At 37.5% G+C, this 26,129-nt stretch overlaps 1 protein-coding gene across 4 annotated transcripts in view; it reads left to right on the top strand.

Moving 5' to 3' along the window:
- SYT9 (synaptotagmin 9) overlaps positions 1-6,393 on the top strand; it is a 70,941-nt gene extending 64,548 nt beyond the window's left edge. Inside the window, exons 7-8 of one of the 4 annotated variants that reach the window (XM_050337114.1) lie at positions 444-600; positions 1,593-6,393. In XM_050337114.1, the coding sequence (XP_050193071.1) occupies positions 444-551 (108 nt within the window). In that variant the 3' untranslated portion in view covers positions 552-600; positions 1,593-6,393. Of the gene's footprint in view, positions 1-443 lie in introns of all 4 variants that reach the window. The other 3 variants (XR_007631631.1, XM_050337115.1, XM_050337113.1) reach the window with 3 other exon arrangements.
- The last annotated feature ends 19,736 nt before the right edge of the window (positions 6,394-26,129 follow it).

Here is a 26,129-nt window from a genome sequence, read left to right as displayed (position 1 = left end):
AAACACCAATATTAAAAGTCAAGCATAAAGTGAAAGTTAAGTCTGCTTCTTTCAGTTTTAGGGATACAGAAAGTAACTAATGTCTATAAGATATATGTATGAAAACACCAAACATTATACATTCAATTAAGGGTTTGATTTTGTGTTTTAAATATGATCTTGGTTAACTCTCAATGATAATTGATAAAAAGAAATGGACCTTGTTTACAGAACAATGAAGATCTATTTTTTTTATAAATAACAACCTTATTTACCTCTTTTCTCGTAACAATGTATCATCCATGGCACTAGCACATCTCAAAGGATGCCTAACTGCACTGAAAAAAATATGTTTAAGTGTCTCTGGAGATCTGAGGCGCTGATAAGAAGCGACACAATCAGAAAAGCTTTTCAAGGTTCCTATGTTTTTTTTTGTTTTGTTTTGTTTTGTTTTTTGTCTTTAGGGCCCTATTCAGCAGGAATGTTATGCAGGTCTTCTGCGCTTGGATGGCTGCCGAAGAGGCTTCCTCACCCTTTTAACCTATTCAGCAGAAATTTGGCATTCCTGTTGAACTCTTTCTTAGCCATATCCTCAGGGGCTATTCCACAGAGTCCAGTGGGGTAAAGATGTCCTTTTAATCCCTCTGTCTAATCCTCTCCCCAATACAGGGAATACTAATCCTGATTCATGAGACACAAAATTTCATCAGAGATCTAACTAAATTGCTTCCTAAGAGTTGCCATGACTTACTTCCATTGTTGTTGTCACTGCTTAATGTCAGGCAGTAATCCCAGTCAAAAGAAACTATCATGTTTGTGAACACTCACAGTGTTATCCCCCATGTTGAAGGACAGGAAAGACCATAGTATCCGAATCAAGCCAAGAGTGATACTGTAAGCACCTAATATATGGAAGCAGCCTCTCTGAGGGTACCTTATGCATCAGAGTGAGGCCATGTTACTAGTGGTGCAACTGAAGATTAACCTGCCTGGTTGCGAGTGCTGACCCCAGGCAGTTCCATAAATAATTTTCAGGCAATAGGAAGATGCTGCAAACTGGGAAGAATGCCACAGTCTCTCCGTGTGTCCATAAGCAACTGCATTTACTGGTGCCTGGGGACCACAGCGGCACAGTTTCAGCAGTCAGAGTGGGAAGGCACTCTGCCTTTGCATAGCACAGATGCTGCCAACATGCAACTATCTGTGAAAGAAGATGGAGCAAAGTGAGGAAGCTCTGCCTGTATGTTTGTGCCCTCAGTTACAAGCTAGATACTAGCTGAAGTGTCATGCCTGAAATGCTGACCTGGGCATTTGGGAACTGTGTTTGGAAAATAGCTCACCAAGCTTTCATCTGTAGGAGTAACTCAGTGGTTACTGCCCAGAATAGAAGTGTCTCTTATCAAAAGTTGTGTACATCCTTATATCCAACCTGTCTTCCCTCTTTGATAAATTTCATTGCAGCTAGAGCCCACAATTAGGTTTGGAGAGCTCTTCCCTTTTTACAGGCATCCTGTTCTTTTCATACATGCCTGGCTAACTTCTTTAGATTTCATTACTGTGGACTGCTTTTCATGTCACTGAGCTAAACAGAGACATATTTTTTTCCTTCCCAGGAATCAAGTGGGGGAGGGTGTCCAGCGCATCCAGGCTGTGCAGAGAAATACATACACAGCATATCATTTTGGTTCCTGAATCAGGATTAGACTCAGCGAGAGCTTCTGGAACCTCTGGGGCCACAGCCATAGGACCCTGAATATTTGCTGAATAGGACCCTCAGTCTTCTACTGTGTGAAGAGCTATTGGTTTCAAGTAGCATAATGTTATCCACTTGTAGCATTGATCCTCCAGCTGACACTGTTGCTATTGATAGATTATTTATATGGTCGTAAGCATTACCCAAATTCAAATCGTCATTTCTGTTTATTATAATAACCCAGGTTTTACAAGCAAAATGATAGCAATGAAAACCAACAAATATGAGAAGCAGCAACAAACACAGTCCTTGTATTTGCAAAAAAGGTGCAGTATTGTGAATGGATAGCTTTCTAAATATTTTTTTTCAAGAATAATTATTGTCAGACATTTATTTTTGGATGACAAGATGTGTCCTCAATCTCATTTGGTGCTTCCTATCACCTACATGAAAACAAATTAATATGGTTGCTTGAAGAAATCCTTCAAATCTGAAAAACTGTAAAAAAGTTCTATTGAGTGAGAACAAGGTGCATATCGTATTTGTAATGGCAGTATGTTCTTTTAGAAAGAAGATAACCATCTGTATAACATGGAGGTTGTTAGTCCTCAACCTTTGTAGATGATATTCCAGTCAATGTTTCTTAGTTGGGTCCACAACACTGCAAAATGTTGGAAGCATGTCACAGGTGGCAATGTTTGATCATACAAACAAGCCCACATGTGTGCCTGGGCACAAGCACACCTTACGTCATTTTAAAATGCTGTTCCAAATATATAGTGCCTGTGAAGACTTCCTTTATTATTTGTGGTAGAATTAGCAAAGCTATTTTACATGATGGTATATTGTAAATTCTGACAAATTCTGACCATTAAAAGAAAATAAATCAAAGCACTGGACTCTTTCACACAATAAAATCTATGCCCCAAAACAAGAGACCCTGAGAAAATTTTTGCCACTTATTTAGCCATGCACTCTCTTCCTCCAAATTTTTCTAGAGAGAATTTGATTCAAGTTTTTACATGAGATTTTTTGTTTAAAAAATGCAAATACCCATACAAAGTATGGGTATTTTATACAACATATTTGTCTGTTATTTACTTACAGATAGGGAGCCCTGATCTTTACATATAGTTTGGATAAGTTTATGTGCTTTATAAGACATTGCTTCATGTCTTGTATGTGTTGAATGGCCACTAAGTGTTTTGGATTTGCAACTTTGCTGACAAAGATATGCATGCACAGAATGAAGAAATACTTAAAATTCTTACCCCAAATCTGAAAAATTAGTTTTATAACCTTTCAATGAAGATCTTCCAGAAAATCAGAACTGCTTATAGGTAAAGTAAGCTTGGCACTTGCAGGAAATCTTGGATCTGTTGTGTGTGCTGCAGCTATAAAGCAGAAGCCCTGTAAGTACAGTGATTTTTCAAAAATCTCATGCCATACTGTGGAGAATACCGTGGGCAAGGGCACTCCTGGCAAACTGAACACTTCAAAACCTGCCCAAGCACAATTTCAGATGGGTAACAATTGGGCACTTCCAAAAGAATAAAAAATACAGACATGAAGTTGCCACAGAAAAACTATTTCACTGCACTTTCAGCTGAAGCCTTGTATCAGCAAGTCAGTGGTGCGATCCATTGTGCATATCCACTCCTGCATGATCCTCACCTCAGGCAAAATCCTGCACTCTTTACCCAGGTTCATCTCCCCGGAGTCAACATGGGGAGATGAGCATGAGCAAAGAAGGAGGAGCTCTTGCTTTGGGGTGAAGTTCTTTGATTTCCTGGACAAATCTTTACACATGCATCCCTGCCTGCAATGCAGAGCCAGCAGCGACACTCTTTGCCACTGCAACATTAGCAAGAGAGTTCTGTGAAAAGGAAAACACCTACACAAGCAGTGCAGGATTTGTCCCTTTCTGGGATTTGTCTCTAGCAATTCAAAGGGGCATCAACTGAAGAGCAGTATCATTATAATTGTCAGTGGGTTAGGGTTCTTTTATTTTATTAACATGCTCAGTTTATTTAATGCTCAAGGGTCTGGCATCAAAAGAATTATTTTGAATGTAGTTCTACTGAAAAATAAGAAAGAAATCTCTGTGACAGTGAGCATTTTAAGTGGAATCCAGCATACCTCAAAGGCTTGGGGATGAGGAAAACCCCCTTAATTTATTATATTCTAATTTTTACCGTCTCATGAGTTGCAAAGTGTTACTCGGGCTGTGGCATTACTATGTGCTTTTTATGAATATCTGCCTTATCATAGTAGTGCATCTATGGAATGATAACAATTTTCTATATTTGGATACTTCACTCTTCACCCTTATACTCCATTTAACCAGTGATATTCCCTAGACCTGAAATATTTTCATGTTATGGTTCTGGTCTCCCAGTAGACTGCTGCTATCTTTGGACTGTATGACAATAATACAACAGCCACTGGAAGAAATAGAGGATAGTTACACTAGAAACCCAGAGGAAACTATGGTCCCAATACTGTTTAGTCTTTCTTTTCTGAACTGTGATTCTCAGAGGTAAATTAGTAGTAGACTCACAAGAATGATTTCAAAGTTGAGACCCTCATTTGTTTTCTTATTTGCTGTGAACGCATAATTATGCTTTATGAAATGTATCTTAACCCTGAAACAGAAGAGGAAATCCCTTAGAAGTGCATCTCAGCAGGATTTTAATCCCATTTCACTCATTTTACCAACGTACTATTAAATTTTAGTTTTTAACTTCTAGTTTTTTGTAACAAGATGTTGTTTTATGGAAAAGCAGTGAGTGGCAATGGAAAAGCCTTCCAAGTTACTGACACCGAGGCCAAGTACAATGGACAGTTGTGTGATATTTCCATGAAAAAACTCTCTCAGCACAACTTTTCTGCAGTTGAGTGCTGAAATATGTCTTTGTCTGTTTTCACTGAAATCACAAGACATCAAAAGCATTCCTGCTCTCTTTAGTTTCACTTTTCCCTGTCAATAATCCTGGCAGTGGATAAAAAGACATGCATCTCGAGCTGGGGACGTGGGGAGTACCAGAACAGAAAGCCAATATGTAGTATAAAAGACTCAGTGCTCAAACTGTTCTTACCAGCCATTGCACACCTCAGCTTTCTATGCCAGCAGATCCACAAAACACCAAAGCAGTACGTGTGAGCAACTTTTTTCTTAGAGGTCTAATTTAACTACTGGCAGGGCAAACTGCTGGTTCAGTCCAAAATAAAACAGCAAAGGGCAATGCAAAAGAATGAAAAAGAAGATGTTATTTTAGTCCACTCTTCTTAGCTTGACGGGATGGTTGTTAAGGGGCTTTTTGGTTGTTTTTATTCTTTGGTTTGGCTTGGTTTCCTTTGTGTGTTATTAAACAAGCAAACATGGTATGCAGCTATATTATCATGAGCACCCAAAGTCAGTAACATAAGAGACATGTTTACATGCTTATCACATTCAAGCACTGTGGGGACATATCTGCAATTAAAAAAAATAAAATTGTTGTAAACCTAGTTTAAAAGTAGTGAATGATAAATGGGGACTGGGAAATTTAGTTGAAAAATCTGGTTTACCCAGTTAGAAACTGATCTGAAATTACTGTTGATGCATTTTGTTTGAACAGAAGTAAAAAAATTAGATTAAGTGACTCCATCTGAAGTGCCATCAATTAAATGCTTTTTTCCCTTTAGAACAGTGCATTGTCAAGTGATTACATCTCAGAAAACAATGCCTTTCTTATCTAGAAGAAGAAAACACATAGAGAAAGTAATCCACAATACTGTAGAACGTAATAGAAGCCCCCTGTGCTGGGAAGAACAGCAGCAGGACACACTTTGCAACAGGATCATCCTGGATCTCGCTGCAGTTAGTGGCAAACCTTGCTTGCAGTCATAATTCTGTCCTGAAGTGACAACCTTGCGGTAGGTAAACCTGGCTGTATGAGGTGTGAGTTGTGTTTTAGTGGTACTGCACATTCAAGGCTGAGTAGTTCCAAGAGTTATGTTTACAGCTTAATTTCTAATAGAGTGGGCTGGGCAAGGAACTACAGCTGGAAGTTCTCCAGGGTCCTGCAGTTCTCTGAAAGGACCTCCATCTCCTTGAAGGTCCATGAGGTGCACTAATCCAGATGGTAGTGAAGGACACCACCCAGGAAAGGTTTTGTCTGCGAGCTGAAGGCAGCACATGTATCAAGAGGGGAAGATGACCTGAGGACTTGTAAGCACCTGGGCTGTTAATTTGTTTCTTTGTTTTTTCTAGAGTTTTTAGTTCCTCCTTCTTTTGCTCAGATGTAGACATTGTAAAACTGGAATGTTTTACTCAGTTGCATGCTGACCAGTTGTCATTTTTAATACCCGTTGCAAAGGTGCGTGAAGAGAGGTGTGTTGTTTTGGTATACTTTTGGTTTTAATAACACATGAACATTGTACTATACTTTATTCTTTCCTGTTCAATAAATAGTCCTGGTATTTCTGTGTTTCATGTCTAATTTTGGACAGTAGAGCCATACCTGTATCAAGGCTCTCTCAATTAGGTGGGCATTTTGTTCGTTTAGTAGAAATAATGCATGACTCCTTTCGCAGTGATGGTTTGAGGGACAAAAGAAATCTTACTTTTGTAAAACGTACTACAACTTCTAAACACAAGTAAAAATGTACTGTGATTTATTTATATAAATCTAGTCTGAACAAATAAGTTTTGATCTTAATAAAAACTCTGTAAGAAATTGTGCAACTGTAATTTATTACTATTTTGTATTTAATATATTAAAGTTCAGTTCATTATTCAGAAAACCAACAAACACTTTGGAAATATTTTTGCCCAGTTTTTCTCCATAGATGTTGTGTTTTGATAAAATAAATGAGGCCAGAGAGACAAAGCTGTTAGCATGGCAGTTACTTGGTAGCACTTGAACACAGTTTGGGGGTTTGGATACTGAAACTTCCTCTTGTTTCATCCCATGCCCACAATCATCATTACAGAAAGATTATTTGACATATTAAATATGAATCTCATATATGCTTAATATTAAGAAAAAAAATCAAGCAGCCACAGGAGTGCTTCTATCAAGTAACAGTATGTTAAATTACCAAAATCACTGTTTAGCATGGCACAGTGGCAAAATTAGCAGTCCTCCTGTCAACACCTGACATGTAGCTCCAAGATATTCCCAGAGGCCCCCTGGTATAGCCCAGAAACAAACAGAAAAGATGTATCTGGTATGACCAAACAAAATGCACCTAGAAAGGCAACATTCCTGTCCTCTTTTTCTTGTGTTTTTTTTTTTTTTTCACGCCAACTGAAATTACATATCCATCAGAAAGGATTCTACATGCGCCTGACTTCTAATAAAGTAAGAGTCTCTCTGTCTCTGTAGGGATAAGCTCATTCTTTTCTCATTTGGAAGATCTATCCTACTTACACATACCACATTAATAAAGGGCTACTGACATGTAACATATGGCATAAAACAATATTTCATCCAACTAAGAAAGAATTTAATTTAGTTCTTTTCTCTTCTTGGGATTATTTGATATCACAGGCACGAAGTAAAAAAGTGAGAACAGGCCTGTAATTCTGAAGTTGGTATTATCCTTAATAATGGTAATACCTTTAGGCCCTGGATAGACTCCTGTTTTTCAGCATTACGTACAGGTACCTGTAAATGGTGCTCCATGTGGTGCGCTGGGGTAACAAGAGAGACTGAAGATTAACAAGGCACACATCTGTAGGCATTTTTTCCCTGGCAATGAATGTAGTGCTAATTATGCCTCTCTGTCCCTTAAGCCATTATAAAATATACTCCAGGAGAGGAACTGTATGAACTTCAAAATTGTTTTTAATGTCTTTCAAAAGTACTGGTTTGCATGTTTCTATTTCTTTGTTAATAAACAAACAAAAGCCTTTTCCTCTGTCAAAACAGGCCCACACATCTCTCCTTTCAAGACATTTTTCTGTGACGGTGGATTGGAAAAGGGGAACTCCAGGACCTGGGGTTTTTAGCCCATTACCTGGAAGGGAAAATGCTCCCCCCCTGCCCCCCACCACGTGGTCCCCATGGAGCCCAACAAGACTCACAACAAAGACCAGCAGAGGAGTGAGCAAGAGAGAGATTTATTGTATGGGTAGGGATATATATAGGTTTGGGGGGGGGATTACAAAATAACCAATTAAAAGTTCAGGGGGTCTGGCAGACCCACCAATGGCAAGAAAGGGTTAACAACCAATAGAAAGGAGTAGATAAAAGCCAATGAGAAAACTTCCAGATATCTCCTTAGGACATTCCTGAACAGAGATAACGTGGGGGATTTCAGGAAGAAGAAAGTGAGTTAGCAAAAAACTACAAAAAGTCATTTTGAAACTGTTCACTTAAACAACATTAAAAACTTCTGTTTTTCTTATATACTGCAGATCCATTGCGACATTTTTCCAGAAGAATCATACTTTTAAGTATTTATATGTAGCCTATGGACTTGAAAAAAGCTCCATTAAGACCAAGACAGGTGAAAGATGATTGCAACAGCCTGTTAATAACTAAAAGTGAGGAGCCAAAAGTTGAGAATCCTCACTGAAAATACCCAATCAATAGCAAATAAGACATCCCACACAGGACTCAACCTGAGAAGCCTAGTAATCCTGCACAGCTAATCAGCTGTGAGATGAAAATAAAGGGAGATACCTTGTTAGTAACAAGCTTACTAGCTGCTCACTGAGACTTTCTGCAGGGGAAATGCCTAGTGAGGACATGTTACAAAGTCTATAAAGTACCTGGAGTGACAGGAGAGGGAGTGCAGAGTGATGTCCCTGAAAAGCTGAGGACATGGGCTATTACAGTAAGAAAACAGTAACTCAAAAAGGAGCAGAGACACAGAACAAGGCTGACTAAAGACAGGATTACGTTTGCAAACTTTGTCACTCCAAAAGTAACCTTTCCAACAAGGAAATTACATAGTGTTTTGTATGATGAACTAATTCCATTCACATCTGACAATATTGTCAGTGATTAAGTCCTAACAGAGGTTTCTAATATAAGCAACATGTGTTTTTGTCTCCCTGTTTGTTATTCTAATATTGCGATTTAAACAGCATCAAACAATTCTCTGGGTATATTTATGCGTTTATCATTTCCATATTAATTAACCACACACTTCAGTCCACCACACCATGGCCTTTAACCACTTAATAACTTGCCATATAGCATTCAGTGAATTTATATTGCAGTACAAGCACACATGGGAAATCTGTAAAAGTTCCATAACACAAGTGCCTGAACAGTCTGTTTCAAAGAGCTTGACTAAAACTGCTTTAATATTAAAGAATCATTTAGATATGTCAGAAATGTCAGTAAGTTAGCTAGTGTTAGGTCCTTACCCAAAGGAGAAACTATCAATAAAAACATATTTTTTAGGGAAGCTATTCTTAATAATAAATTTTATGCTGAACCTTTATAAAGTTGTGTAACTAAGTTTAGCAGGCAGAATTCTGTTTTGAGAATGTTACTGTAAACATATCATTTATATCCTGGTAACTGGTACAAAAACATTTTTTAAACAATAGATTAGTAGACTTGAGCTACATTGGGTCTGCCAAAAATATAATTTAAAGAAATATCTTTTTAAAATGCAACAGTTTTGGACCTTTTGAATAACTTTTGCCTTTTTTTTTTTTTTTTAAGACAGTTCACCACATTAAAAAAAAAATTACTAAATAACATTTGATTAATAATCATATATCTTAAAAAAAAAATTCCAAGCTCATCAATCAGTTCTTGTATTTTAGTGTAACTCAGTTCCAAATATTTACTGTTCCAGTGAAAATATCTCTTCTATCTGCCAGAAAACAACCTTTGATACTGTTATTTCCTCCCTTCAAAACCTCAACTCACCAAACATGATGGCTTTTTACTTTCAGTTCAAAGTTTTATTATAGACCATGTTTCAGGAAAAGGACACTAAGCACTCAAAAAGTCTGCTAAGCCTGGCCCTGGTCCCCTCTTTTCAGTTATCCTTGAGGAATCTCATCGACTTCTAACTTAGGCAGACCATGCAGCAACATACATAATTGCAAAGTTCAAATAACCTTTTTAAATATATTCTGCTTAATTTTGAATTCCATTACTGAAATCCTACAAAGAAGTAAAATTTTAAATCTAATGGAAAAGGAACTTTGGAGCTACAGGAACTGCAAACATCTCTCTGAGTCTGCACCAATTAGAAATACAGGTGAAATTTTGGTCAATTAATAAAATAAGGTTAGGCCATCATAAAAGGTAAAAGAGTCCCTGAATGGTACTATGCATCAGATGTAGCAGAAACCTACTGTACACCTGCAGTGATGATTATAATCTGCTCAGTATCACACAGTTCCAGCAATGATAATTAGGAACAAACATTTTATTGCTATGGGTAGGTTCTTGTTACTGGTAGCAGGAGTGAAAGGTTTTTCTATTATATTTCCCCCAATTAATTAATTTCTTGCATTTTTATCCAGATTTTTGTAAATGCCCCCAAACTTCTTCTCTTTCTGCACTACTTAAACTACTTGAAAAGTTAAAGTGGATTGAAACGGAAGGAGGAATTCTCAGTATGACTCTGGAGCTGTATCTTCTTTCAGTAAGAAAGGACAGGAAGCTACTTCCTCCTATCCTTGTTTTAGAGCTACTTTAAATTAAAATTCATTGTTCCAAACACTGACAAATAATAGGTTGAGCTCACTCAAAAAAAAAAAAAAATCCTTCCTTTCATGTGGAGCATCTTTAAATTTGGGTGTCAGGCTCTGCTGAATTGTTTTTTCATTTCCTCCAATCTGCCTGACAAGTGGAGTTCCGTTCTCTCCCACTCCCTTTTCTGCCCTCATCCTGCTAAGGCAAGACAGCACATTTAAGCTAAACGTTCAGAAGTTCTGGAGATCTTCATAAGATCTAAGACATTTTGGTTTGGAAATTCCATTGCAAGTAGAAATAACATCTAAGTTGCATCTAGATATATGCTCGACATATTTTCATTTTATTTGTCTACTGGTTTTACTTTTCATTTCTGCTATCTGCCTTTTCTTCTCTTCCCTTCCTCAAAACCTTTCTCTCGTCATCTTTCCCTCAGTGATTTTTACTGGAGAGATGGGTTCAACTGGTCCCATTCTTCATCTATACGAAAACTTCCCCAAATATGTTGGTTTCTCCTGTGGTTTTCCTAGTGAGCTCAGGTCCAATAGTCAAGGCTTGTAATGAGCTGTTTCAACCTTCAGTCATATTTCATCTGCTACTCACCTCACAGCAATAGCATTTGCATTAGAAAAGCATGCACTCTGTCTTCAGGTAGTAGACCAAAGGTATAGGGATGTAAGGGCTGCTGCAGAATGTCAGAACATGGTAGAATATACTGCCAGACTGCAATTTAATGATTTCATGGTAATGGCCAGGCCTGGAACACTTTTGATGAATGCTACAAAATCCACGGTGACAGCAAATCACAAAATCAATGGCTTCTCATGTCTATTCCTAAAGAAATCAAACATTTGATGTCTTTAGGAGTTTGGATAAGTACCTTAATAAAATGAGGCCATAACACAGCCTGAGATGTCAGCATTCTGACACTTGTCCAGAATAATGTTCAGCAACACAGAAAACAAGTGGACAAGCAAGAGAACTGTGTTTACAAAGGGAGTTACCATAGGGGGAACAGACACAATTACCAGGGGAACAGACACAATATGCTATCCAACTGTCCAAATAACAACAGTGAATACTTTCTGGAAGTTTTATATAAACCAAAGGCACAGCAAACTCTAATGTTACTGTCCTTAAGAGAAAGGATCTCTAAGGAAAGGAGATTTAGATTTATTGCTCTATATTAATTTCCTTTCCCCTTTGGCACCTTTTAGGAACTGTTTCAAAAAGGGTAATTACATGTGACAAAGAAAAAAAAAAAGTAAATCATTATTTGTTTTGGTTGCCTGAATCAAAACCACATTTTAGGGTGCAAGATGAGTCAGCAGCACTTCAATGTGCAAGGAATGCAAAACATCCTGTGTTTAGTGCATACGATTGCTCACTATTCACAAAAGTAAAATATCTCGTATTTCTCGGAGGCAGAGTATGACATTATCTTGTTCCAAAATTGCATTATGTCTCTTATCCAGACTCTCCTAACATCCTGGTACAGGAATGTCTTTCACAGTTTGTTGACAAGCCTCAATTTTTATCAGCATATTGGGTTTGTGTGGCAAGGTGCTGGTAGTGGAGTGGCAACAGGATTGGCTTTTGTGAAAAGCTGCCAAAAGATTCCCCCCATATCTGACAGAGCCAGTGCCAGCCAGCTCCTGAATGGACCCACCACTGCCCAAGGCTGACCCAATCAGAGATGGTAGTAATGCCTCTGGGATAATAGACTTAAGAAGGGAAAAAAGTTACTGTGCAAAATAATCATATCCAGAGAAGAGAGGTGTGAGAATACGGGAGAGGAACAGCCCTGCAGACATGAAGGTCAGTGAGGAAGGAAGGGGAGGAGGTGCTCCAGGTGCTGGAGCTGAAGTTCCTCTGAAGTCCGTGGTGCAGCCCATGGTGAGGCAGCTGTGCCCCTGTAGCCCATGGAGGTCCCACGGGGAGCAGAGATCCACTTGTAGCCCATGAAGTAGCCCACGCTGGAACAGGTGGATGCCCAAAAAGGAGGCTGTGACCCCATGGGAAGCCCACACTGGAGCAGGCTCCTGGTAGGATTTGTGGAACTACAGAGATAAGAGCTCAGACTAGAGCAAGTTTACTGTCATGATTTGTGAACCCATGGGGGACCCACGCTGGAGCAGCTGGTTCCTGAAGGACAGGACCTATGGAAAGATACTCACGCTGGAGCAGTTCATGAAAAACTGTACCCTGGGGGAAGGCCTCACATTGCAGAAGTTCATGGACTGTCTCCTGTGGGAGGATCACCATGCCGGAGTAAGGGAAGGGCTCCTCTGCCCAAGCAGCAGCAGACACAACTTGAGATGAATGGACTGTAACATCCATTCCACCTCCCTGCACTGCTGGGTGGGGAAGAGGTAGAGAATTGGGAGTAAAGCTAAATCCAGGAAGGAGGTAAGAGGGTGGGAAGGTGTTTTTAAGTGTTGTTTTACTTCTCATTATCCTACTCTGATTTTGACTATGAATAAATTAAATAATGTCTTCAAGTTAGACCTGTTTTCCCTGTGACAGTAATTGGTGAGTGACACCCCCCGTCCTTATCTCAGCTCATGATCCTTTCATTATATTTTCTCTGCCTTGCATAGTTGAGCAGGTGAGTGATTGAGTGGCTTTGGTGGGTGCCTGACCTGCAGTCAGGGTCAAACCACCACAGTCAGGAAACAATTCATCCTAACTTTTCCAAGAGCCCAATACTGACACATGGTGATTTTTATGCAACACAGTCTGCAAATGAAACCTGAGATTTTTGACCAAGAAGGTTGAATACAAAACTTTAAAAAAATAATTCCACCAAAACCAATCATGCTCCATGATCGTGAACCCAGACAGAAAATATTATAATAATATATACAGTACCCATATAGCAATTCATGTGTGATACCACACTACTTCAGTTTAATTCATCTTTCTGCCTTAAGTGTTCCAACAGTGGCTTTGTGTTTGTTTTGAATTTCAGAATAAGTACCAAGGGTGTGCTGCAGACTGTGTCTAAAATAGCATCTGGTTTGTAATTACTGTCTGGGACCTGAATCACAAAAACCTGCCGCTCCATGAAGAGATATAATTATTGAAAAGATCTTTTATGCATAGTTTGTTGGTGTGCTTAACCATCAGTTAAATCATTACCACCTAGTCCTGCTCATAAATAGAATTTCACAGACTCCGAAATTCCTGAACCTACAAAAATTTTTTTCCAAGTGAAAAATTTCCACATTTATTGAGTGACTAAAGAAAAGCGTACTTCTTCTATGGAGATCAGGGCTACAAGCAGAGCCTTTAATCTCTTTTCTTAATGCAAGAATATACAATTGCCAAATTGTTAATTGAGAGGTAAAATCATCTTGTTTATCCACTGCAGGTAGGTGGGATAAAGGCAAATTCATCCCAAACTATGTGCAATGCTGTTTTTTGGAGTGTTCCAACCAAATCCCAGCTGCATCTGCCATCGCAACTTCAGCGTGGCAGCACAGCCTTTTTACTCCAGAATTTTGCCCAGACTTTGCAATTTTTACCTTCACTAATTTCTACAACCAAATATACACATCTGACACATAAAACTTTTAAGCCCAATTCTTCATTCTGATATGCTTACCAAGGCACCAGGACAGTAGAGGGGTAGCAGAAATACAAACTAGTTTTGTGCTGCCCAGGGCTGTGTGTGAGGCAAATTTGAAGGACTGGTATATATTTCAAGAGCCTAAAAAATATGCTTGATGTCTTCATGATCTCCTTCCACCTACTGACACAATTTCTTTGCCAAGTGTGACAGCTCTAAACCAGCATTTTGCCAGGGATGCTCTACAGGGAGTCAGTGGAGAACTGAATGTTCTGTGTTGGGGAACTTGTGGAAAGAAACAACAGAGTAGAGCAATGTGCCTTTAAAGCCTTCATAACATTATCAGTGCCTTGAAGATGATGGACAAGCTGTGTGATATCATTATTTTCCAGTATTTTCCCTTACGCTACAATGTCTCTGACACAAAGACTTCCTTTTCTCCAATGAAATGAATTCTTCATCCCTTTACGGATGGCCGAAGGAAGGTATCTATTACCCAACTTCCCTTAGTGACATTCTACTGACTCCAAATTTGCTTCAATTAGATTGTGGTAAGAAACCTGTCAAAAAACTCAACTATGCAGACATTTTATTAATTCACTGAACATAAACTTAGCTTTTTTGTTTGCTTATCAACAGTGTGAAAAAGAGAGTCTGCAAAATCTGCTGGCCATGTAGTCTGGGTTTTCAGCTGCCTGTGCAATCCAGATTGTATAGCTCAGGGAGAAGAATAAAAAGGACAGCATTGTTGTCTGTGAGCTGGGGAAACTGCTTTATTGTCACGAAGCCTCTTCAACAGAAACCAGGGCCTACATATCCATCTTTAAAGAAATGTTATTCTGATCCATTCTACTACTTCTATCAAATGCTCTCTAGCAACCTGCATAGACACTTGAAAAACAGCAGCGATGTGAACAGAAATCAGGCAGAGATTTGCTTCTAAAGGCAGCAGTTAAATAATGCCCACTTACTATGTATAGCCTGGCCCATGCTAAAAAGCATTGACAATTCCATTTACAGCTGTGTCCTCTATTACTAAGAGATCTAAAACTTTCAGGACCATTTCAAACTTCCTGTGACCATCATTATTATTATTCCGTGCTTATAGCAGGGTACTTCTGAGAGGCCTACCACATTAGGCATGGATAAAAAATAATGCCCCATTTCCAGTAAGTACCAACAATACAGAGACCTCACAGCTTTGCAGTATTTCCTTTGGTCTATCTTAACTATTAATCACAACCTTAATTTGCTTGGTAACCCTATAAATAAATTCTCTTTAACGTTATATTTTTTAATTACATTGGTCATTAATACATTTCCAACATCTTACTGTCATGAATGATGGACATCACTCCTGATTATGTAAATGATACTGAACAAATCCAGTCAAGGAAGGTGACCTTCTTCCATCATGAATCCTCATGTCATTGACTACGTCTCTGAAAAAAAAAGCCCTGTAGTACATCTCTGAAAGATAAACATTTGTGTTTCACTGAACTGGATGAATGAAGTCCAGCATCACTTCAATGAATGCAATCTGATATGAGTATTGTGCCTTCAGTCCCTGACATTTTCTTTTGCACTATCTACTCTGGGCATTCTTTTCTATGCCATGATTTCTGTTCTAGAAATTTCCTTTAAGCTGATAAAATGAAAGGCACAGGACATATCCTGGGAAATATTAGGAGAAGTACTGTGTAGATCTATTTCTCATTTCCAAAATAATCTTACTCCATCTATCCTTTTACAAGTAATTTCCTCTTTCCTCTGACTCTCTGCAATTCCTTTGGCTGCATACTTAGGAGGTTTTCCCTGGGTATTTATATTTTTCACTAGAAGTGTATTTCTCTTACAGACACACATAATTTATTCAAAATGTCTTCTCTAGCAATTAATCTAGGATTAAAAAAAAATTAATCTAGGATTAACCATTTTTTTTATCTTCTCAGCAAGAAGTTCCTGCCCTTGTTCCTGCCTCATGCATCAGAAATGCATCAGAAATCTACCCCAGAAAAGCACCTTTATAGGATGAATTTTGCACGGCTCATTCATACAAATGTGAATATTCATTTGAATTCATATGAATGTGTTTGAAGCTCTAAGCCTTAAACATAACCAGGAAATGGAAGATCAGTGAGAGATCATTTCGAAGTGGCAAAGCTCTGAGTCTGATTTTAGTGTTTCCTATCACTGAAACTGGACATTAGCTGTAATTCTCTACATTTAGCTCCAGATCCAAGCCTATCCATAAAAGTTCTTAAGCATTTATACCAAACCCAGAGCCTTTGCTGCCTCACAAGTGTAAACTGACATCCACAGCTTCAACAGGAATCCCATTAGATGGTTTTGCTTCTGTCAGTATGATGGAGTGGAGAGGGTGCCAGTAATGGAACAAAAACACTGGCTTTTATTCCTTCATTTATGATAGCAGTATCCTCAAGTCTAAGCCATCAACCTGTGTCTCAATCTCCCTCTTTGTAAATCAGGGATAAATATTTACATCTATAAAAGGTGTGTAAACGGCAAGGGCCAGTGTATTTCAATGACAGTTTATTTTATAATTAATAAAACATTATTTTTACTTTATTAATCTAAATTACTCCTGAAACAAATTCAGAGAAAATGGAGATAGATTCTCAATAACCCATCATTATGTGTTCCCAATTGTAAATAAGACACCATTAAATTTCAAAAAAACATTTGAAAAGGGAACATTTACAAAACATAATAAACCTAATGTAAGAGATTATAGACTTCAAAACTTTGTACAAGTGTGATCATCCAAATTACTGACAATGTCAAAGAACAGTAATTCTAACAATATTTCTAAACTTATAACATGAAAAGCAATGTTTTATTAGAGAATTTTTGTAATTTTGTATTATTTTGTACATTATCTCTTAAGATTTGAATAAGAACTGCCAGTGCACAGTCAGCAATCTCCTGGACTGTTTCCTCTCTGCTATGTTTCTAGCAGACATCTGGTAAAGTGAAGTCCCTCACAAGAATAAGGACCAACAATCAAGAGCTTCTCCCAGATGCTTACAGAGTATTTTGTCTGCCCCTTCATCCTGCTTGGGTGACTCCCACCATGGGATCTGTCTTTTTGGTCTTCCCCCTGATTCTTACCCACAAACACCCAAACTTGTCATCATCATCTTTAAGATCTAGACAATCAAAACACTCTCTACTGATTTCAAACCTATCAGTTGCCACTTCCCAAAAGAGTTTAAAGCCATTAACTAATATGTTGGTTCTGTATTTTCTTCTTTGTTCTCTTCATATAAAATATAACTTGATATCCAGGTCTTCCTCAGACACTGATACTCTAAATAAAGTTTTGGTAAGTAACTTAAAACCTCGACATCTCACAGATCTAATTCTATTGCAAATCTCACATGAATATATTAATAGAGAAAAAATATTCAAAACTGCAGCTTTGGATTTAGGCATCTAAATTCCATCAAAATTTCATGCCTTGAAATTCATTCTGATTATTAGTGACACAAAATATCACATTTGTTTTGTCACTGTTACACGTTCGGAATTTTTCCTTAAAACCAAGGTAGAATCAAGATACTGGATGAGTATCTCAGTTTTTACTTCATTTCTAAGGTATCTAATGAAATAGATGAGTGTTCAGAATGAGAGAGTAAATTAACACTTCCATATTAGTTACTTTTATACCAGAGATTTTCATGTGATCTTCAAGTAATTTTTGAATTTGTGTCTGCCTAGTAAACTTGGTTTTTTCTGTTTGCATAGTTTCAAGTATCTGGTGGGTGTGGAACTCATACTGCAGATTCCATAGGGCTCCTGGGCTGTGCTGTAACCTTGTTACAGTCACAGCTTTGAAATGGCAAGTCAAGTCCTTTAAAAAGGCAGAATTAGAGCCCTTCTTTCACATTTAGTTTTTGGAGATCTTCTGGCTATCTGCTGAGAAACCACAAAGTGTTACTGACTCATCTAGTCTCTGTAGGAAGCTTACTATTATGTTTGCTAGAAGGCCTTTAGTTTAGACGAACACAGAGTCTCTGTCTTTCAAACAACTGTTGCTGCTTCCTAATTGCAGTGAATAACTCCTGTTGCACATTTACATTATGTTTCAGAGCACTTTCATCATACAGTACTTCATTTTGCATATAATCCAACATATGAAGGCATTAGTATTGACCTTCGGTGACTCATTAAAATATTTTAGTCAAAATTTCGTCAAAATATTTTAGAGCATTTGCCATGCAAACAATGATTGAACAATGCTATCTCATTAAAAAAAACCAAACCAAAACAAAATGAAACACAAAAAAACCCACCAAAAATGCAACAAAACAAAAACAAAGCACAACAACAACAACAACAACAACAAACACAACAAAAAAACAAATAACAAATGTTTTAAAATAGACTCCAAATTCTTGAAAGAATAACCTCTTCTATGCTCTTTAAACTCAGGCACAACCAGCTTTCTGGCCTATTCTTGCACTTAATAAAACTGCTGGGAATATTGCCTTTGACTAAAATGAGGAAAAACAACACTTAGCTTAATATATGCTTAAGTTTATAAAATACTAAGACAATAACTTGCTTAACATGGTGCATAACTGTTAATTTGTTTCTATACATAAAATACAAGGACCAGAACACATGGGGCAGACAGAATTATGACATTAACAAAAGACTGAAGTGCTTCTTTTTGTTCAGTATTAAAAAAACTAAATCCTCGTTTAAAGATATGATTAACTTTTGTAAGACATCCTTTTTGGAGGATATGTTACACTCACAGATGCCATAAGTCGAATGACTGGATGGTAGCAAAGGAAAATATTAATAATCTCTGTCAGATCCATTCTGAACCACAGGCAATTCCTGCCACCTCACAATTTTAATCATTCAACATATATATTAGAACCACAGAATGGTTTGGAAGAGTCATCTAGACTGCCTATTCCCAACCCCCTGCCATGGGCAGGGACACCTCCCACGAGACCAGGTTGCTCAGAGCCCCATCCAGCCTGGCCTTGAAACACTTTCAGGGATGGGGCAACCACAGCTTTTCTGGGCATCCTCTGGGTTCCAGTGCCTCACCACGCTCAGCACAAAGAATTCCTTCCTAATATCCTATCTAACTCTACCTTCTTACAGTTAAAGCCATGTCCCCTTGTCCTATCATTACATGTCCTTTTAAAACGTCCCTCTCCATTTTTCCTGTAGCCCCTTTAGCTGCTGGAAGGCTGCTCAAGGGTCTCCCCGGAGCCTTTTTTTCTCCAGACTGAACAGCCTCAAGTGTTGGGGCCTTAGCAATTCTGCATGACTGAGTTCTGGGGAGGTCAAGAGGTAACAGTAAGATAAACAAGAAACGGCCTGCTGCTACAAGAATGCAGGAGTCAGCAAAAGCAGGATGAGAAAAACAGTGATAACAGAAACCATTTGCAAATGTGGGCTTCAAAACCACAAATTGGTGGGTTACCTGGGGCGCGTGGACAGTGCGTGCTGACCAATCGTGATGGCGTGCTGTGCTCGTGTTCGCGTGAACAGAACTCAGAAGAATATAAATTGTACAGCCTAATAATAATAAACTGGATTCGAACTTGCATCTTGTGGATGTGTGTGTGGTTCTTTCCCGCTCACTTGTATGCCTGCAGCACTCAAGTCTCTCTATTCTGTTGCCTCAGCCCATCCAAGACTGGAATGACAGTATTAGACAAGGAATTAATAACTTTCCAAGGAGCTTATCATTCATGAGTTAGCAAATGTGACTTACCATGCAACCTAATGAAAACAGCTCTGTTATTAATGAGAAGTCATTTTACAATTAACTCTGCAGTCCTATGAAAGTTGTACTGCAGAACCTTCTTGTCCATTTATCCATTGATAACATATTATCTTGCCCATATCCTGCCAAGCCAGCACATGGACACCACTGAAGGAGTAATTAATACTGTTAATGATTCCTCTTACTAGCCCTGCTCTCTCATTATAAAACCCTTTATCTTGGCGTTTCTGCATCAGAAGCCTCCCAGGTGAGAACGCTGAGAATTTTCTCTACCAGAATTTCTTTTAGAGTGAAATTAACAGGTTTTACTGATTCAGCATGCTTCTCTTTTTGGTGCCTAGCTGGGAATACATTTAGGGAAAGACAATAATGTAATTTACAACCAGGGCTTAGAACAAGTCCTTTTGTGACAGCAGAATGTAGACATTCAAGTTTACTCATTACTTCTGAAAATCTCATCCCATCTGAGTGCAAGAAATTCAGGGGTGTGATTTTAAACAGCTCCCACTGCTCTAGAAATTTTACATCTATCGATCTGTCTGCCTATATAAACAGTATTTATTTGATATATTTCCCAATTATTCAAGAGATAGTGAGTGAAAATATCTAAGTGTTGATCTCCTGCAATGCATGCCATAATAGATACACCTCCAGCTTTTAGCCTTGTTTATTTTTACAAGGCTTTGCTATTAAGGGATTTTATTTTGTTCCCATGTGCTTTCTCCTCACATGAAATTCAGAATGGTCTTCCCGATTATCTTTTCCACATAACTGACAGTCTTTTTAAGTTTGAACAACATTATCAGAGTAGTAATCAGTGTCCTGCTCAAACTACAGGGATTCAACAGATACTCTTAAGTCACATTACTCCTGCCCACAATTTGGGATCAATGTCTGTGTTTGAGGAAAGAATATATCATATTAATCATGACTGTGATTCTTCATCAGAAAAGTTTTACTTCAAATAATGAATCAGAAAGCAAAGCAGCAAGAGAGTTGGAAAGATAAAAAAAGGAGACAACAGCAAGAGAACTGGAGAGCAGAGGAGAATGTGATGGGAAAAAATGAGACAGGACTAGAATTAAGGGCAATGATGTAGAAAAAAATCCTGACAGCTTTAATGGGTTGTCAAAGAAGATTTGCAAAGGCTCCAAAACAAATGAAATAAAAGAAAGAGAGTCACATAAATATATATAGAAATGAAAATCCAGCAAAGTATCTCATCTCTTATTTCAAGATGTCAAAATTAAACCACTCTACCTAATAAACTAAAATTGGTGTTTATGAAATTCTGCTTTAGTTTATGACATCTGCAGACTGTATTGTTTCTAAAGTTTAACCTGCATCTCCAGTCTGTTTCTCCCTTAGTTTCTATAGTCCCTGATGCTAAGAAACCATAATAATGTTACGCTTTCTAGCCTTCTTGGATTCAATCAAGTTGATTTAGTTGGTTTAACTACACTACATATAATAAATGTGTGTGCATGTGAGTGCACAGGCACGTGTAGCTTCTTCTTATGCTGGTGAACAGGAGGAGTATGTTTTCTTAATATTCTCAGTTTAATCAATATATCTACAATACCAAAGAAGAACATTTCAGAAGTGAAAAAATCAAGTCATGAATTGAGGAGTGTACTTGGTCCTTAAGCCCTGATCTACATGGGGATATTGTGGTATCATTAAAGGGATATGGGATCTATTGATACTTCTTTTCATCCTCAGGCATATTAGGAGAAATATGTTTTTTATCAAAGGGGAAAAAGGATAATATCTACTTTTATGTGCCTCTATGGTACAGAGTAACCAACTCCAGGCAGCTTTAAATTAGCAATGATATTTGTAACTAATGAAAAAAGAGTACAAGTTATTTTTCATTACCTTTCTAGGGAAATTTAGACTCAAAAGACATGATCAGATGAAGTTTAAATGGAAATTAATATATGTACTCAATGATTGATGTCATGCTAAAAATCTTTCAATATGAGCCCTGTATGTATATTCATACTCACACGCACACTGCACTATACTCAATATTGGGAAAAAATAGCTCTTTTTCCACAGTAATTGTCACCTGTGAAAAGTCCTAAAAATACATCCATGAAAAGCAATCTGTTTGTGTTCTGTGTTTCTTTCCCTCATGTTTTTGTGTTTTGTTTTGGTTTGTTGTTTTTTTTTCCATTGATGTCTTTTTATGGAAAGTAGATGTTTTTTCTTATGAGTTAATTTATTCCTACTGCTCCTTCCCTACCTTTGGTTGAAATGCCAATGTTACGTGGTGTTTCCGCACCCATGAATTGTATGGGATAGTGGCAATAATACTGAAGGTCCATCAGGGTTTCTGTTTCCAAGCTAACATCCAGATGTTACCACATAACTACATTTCTTCCATAAACCTCCTCTTACACCTCACATTGACAAGTCTTTTTACTTTGAGGTAATTAGCCAATTAAAGGCAACCATACAAATTATCATTTTAATATGTGGACTAAAGTAATGGAAAACTAATAAAAATATGAAGAAAAGAAACTGTAACCCTTTGCTCTCTGTTCTTTGCCTTTTTCTGTTCACATCTTTCACAACTCTCCCACAATTACTGCCTGAAAGTTTAGTGTTGCATTGATAAATGAGATCAACATAGCACTAGTCAATACAATTAGGTAAATACTGCATGTGAGATCTAGAACTTAAATTTTTTTGTTTCTTTTTTAAACTGACTTTGAGACTCTTAACAGTTGAGGCCACCTTGGCCTCTGGGCAAGTTATAGAAAGACCTCCAGACCATGCATATTACCAAACGAGTATTAATTAACTGTTTCTTTGTGTAAGTCTGGCTTAGGGAAAAAAAAGGAGATTATAATAATATTTAGGAAAATTTGGATTTATTCAGTATCTCTAACTCAAATCCCACCACTTTAGATTACTGGTCAATGATCATTCCTCCTAGTGTTCTGTATATGTACATTTTAGTTGGTATCTAAATTAATTTGAAACATCCTACCTCATACAAATATTACTTTAGAAAAATAGATTTCCATCAACTATTAAATTTCTATTAATTTCAAATTCAAGCTAGAGGGTTCAACACAAGATAAGAATCATGCTTGAAATGCTTACTTAATTCAACATTTCTGTTTCTGAGACAAGACTTTCACAAAAGGAGTCAAAATTCCTATTAGAAGAGGATTATGCATTCTTGAATGCTTCTCATTTTCACTTCATTTTTATACATTTTCATTTTTTCTTTCTTTTTGAAAAAATCCTCTGCAATATAAGGGACAAAACTCCAGCACTTCTATAGATGTAAAATCCATCTGGGTCACTAAAAGTACCTAAATGGATATTACTATTAGTACTGAAAGCAGATTCTCTATTTTTATCTTGTACCATTAAGTACTGAGAACACACCAGAAAGCAGAAAGATTTTTTTCTACCAGGTTTTCTGTCTGCAGAGATGAGTCTTTCAGAGGTGTGTATTTAGCATTATGGCTTTTACAGTTACACATCTGACATGTGCACACAGGAGTGTGCAACTCCTGTGTTCTTCTTTGGACTTCTTTCGGAGGCACAAAAGCTCCTAAAGCAGGTCATGCTTTAAGTTTTAGATAAAAACAAAAGCTGAAGCCTTAGCTCTGAATACTTCTCATCTAAAGGGAGACTTCAGGGATGTAGATGTCAAATATAAGAAATGTCTTTTGTAATAAGTAAGGCATATGAACAAATCACTATTAGATTAAATAAATCATCCAAGAGTCTCAAGCAGGGACTGTTATTATAGACTTGTAATATTTCTAGAACATTAGAGTTCATGTCTTTGGTGATATTCAATGTAAACAGTAAGTAAATACCACCAAGGCTACTGCTACTAGGTTTTGGAGACAGTAATGCTATTATGAAGGGTATTCTTTCACTCTACAGCATGTTCTTGCCTATTACTGCTATTGGGAAAAACAAATCAAAAAAGACTACAGTAAACATGTTTCAAGCCAATACTTTTCTCTCCTGCCAACGGTTAACAACTAGTTTGTGTTTAGATTCATGGCAATGTACACATTTATAACTGTGCTATTTGTGCAAATAAAAACCACAAGTAAGTTGTTTACCTGCTTTCATGGAAGCAGCTAAATGCCTGAATCAATTGGCATTTAGGCATACACAATGTTCTGCTTTCCAATATATTTCTCTGGGACTAGAACAGGCGACTGGAATTTCTTATTAGTACAAGATACAATATAGACTGGCAGTTTGTTATTATAAAGCTGCCGCTGGTAAATGAGTTATTACTATTGCACAGTAGGGGTAAGAGTGTTATTTGTATATTTTCCATAAAAACCAATTACAAATTCTTTATAGATGTGATCATTACTGGATGATTACTCTGGTCCAACAATTTATACTTTCTAAACTGCCTGGGAACTGATTTTTCTACATAGGTAGCTGAAGTGTGGTTTTTTTGGTCAAGGTCACACAGCAGCTTTGCTGTTGCTTGATTTATTAAAGATTAATTGAAACAATAGGAAATGTTCTTAAAAATATTCCTGACTGATGCATCTAAACACAACGCAATAGCATCAGGATTAGTCATCACCATACAGGTCTCATCTTTCTCAAGGAGAGGGTGAAGAACCAGAATGGGATACTGAAAGGACAAACTTCAATTCCATAAATCATCTAAATAAGTGCTTACTTTTAAACCTGTCATTAAGTGGAGTGTTACTCACACAAACTTCAAACTCCAATGCTTGAAGGTAAAAAAAAACTGTCAGTAAAGTAAGAATTTTTTAAAAATAAATTTATACCTTATTGAAAAGTCCCATAAATCTTTAGAAATTAGTTTCTTTTTCTAACCCAACAGTGTAAATAGATCTGATAACCATCCTCATTTACACAAGAGAACCAACCATATCTAAAACATCCTTGACAGATATTTGCTCAGAACTGGTCACAGGTCTCGCAGCCACTGCTTCCCCAAACTCAGTGAAGTCCTACTATAAGCTTCAGAACCTGGGAGTCACTCAGTTATCCCTTTTCATTCAGTTCACTCTCCTTTCCAGAAGACCACACACAGATGATAAAATCCTTTCCAATGACTTCAAGTTCACATAATATGAGCTATGCTGACACAGATTTTAGTTGTAAGGTAAAAGCACAGGTAGTAACAGCTGGCCAAAAGCTCTCCAACCAGGTCTTTGTCACATATGAAGAAATACAATTACGTAGCCCTAGCAAAAACACTGTGTTGACAAAAATGAGCAGGAAGCCAGAACTGAAACTGCTGAGTAGGTAGGTCTCTGGAATGACTGCAAGTAGAAAAGCTGTGCAGGGGGCTGAAATGGCCACAGAGTCTTGGAATCATTAATGTAAATAATCACTAATGGGCAAGAACTGATGATGGCAAAATATTTCCAGAAAGCACACTGATTAATATTCACTACGAGCGAAAAGCTTTGAGCTATAATTCATCTCTTTTTGAAAATGCAGATGTTGCAGTGTTTGGCAAAAACAAATCATTAATACTACCTGTAGATGCAGGAACAGAGTTACAGAGGTGAAATGAATTGTTTGCAGTCATCTGGAGAGTTCATTTGAAAGGCAAATATATGCTCTATGTGTTCATCTCCTGGATATGCCAATCTGAGCATCAGAGAGAGCTTTTGCAGGCTCCTATTCACTCCCAGTAAGTTGGTACCCTTTTCAGTTTCAGTATATTCATCCCAATTCTGCACCAGTTTACAGTCAGTGAAATATCCAAGTACCAATCATATGATATGGATTGAGAAAAAACCAAAGAAATCTGGTTTTTCATGCTCAGATTTGGTATCCATGTCACTCAATATCACAGCTGTGATGCCTCTGCTAAATTAACATGAAACTTGCACACCAACTAAGGCCAGTCAAATCTGCTGAATTGCCACTGCAGTAATGTAAGAAAAGGAGACATCATTTTCTTTGTTATCAAAGCATTTTTCATTGCAAAAATAAAATGTAATAACCACTTGATTATAAAACTCTAGCTGAGATTAGAAATCAAAACTATAATATCCATGCTAAGAGATATATTTTTGCAAGGATAGCATGCAAAAGGAAAAGCTGCTGATTATCAAAATTCTACAGCATTAGATTTTCCTTATACCTGACAACATGTGAAGTATGATGCACAAACACTTCTCTAAATAAAAAAGTAAAGAACAGTTGCCATGGAGACATCATGCATTCCCTTGGGTCTCAAGGTAACACAATTAGCCTACAGGATGATTTTCATACACTTTAATTTGAACCTTTAGGATTTTTAGCAATGTAGAGATCTGATTAAACAATTTCTTGTGCTGCCTGTACTTTTTCAGCCAATATAATTACTGTGTGTCCAAAAGTCATGATTATGGTGGAATGGCTTTCATCCTGATATTTTAAAGTAAATTTATAGAAGGAAAACCTTCAGCTTTGTCTTTTTAACAC

This window comes from Myiozetetes cayanensis, unplaced genomic scaffold, assembly GCF_022539395.1.
Source record: "Myiozetetes cayanensis isolate MyiCay16 unplaced genomic scaffold, myiCay2020 scf6-25, whole genome shotgun sequence".
In the NCBI taxonomy this organism is placed as follows: domain Eukaryota; kingdom Metazoa; phylum Chordata; class Aves; order Passeriformes; family Tyrannidae; genus Myiozetetes; species Myiozetetes cayanensis.
Note: the sequence above shows the minus strand (reverse complement) of the source record. Positions and strands in the feature narration are given on the sequence as shown.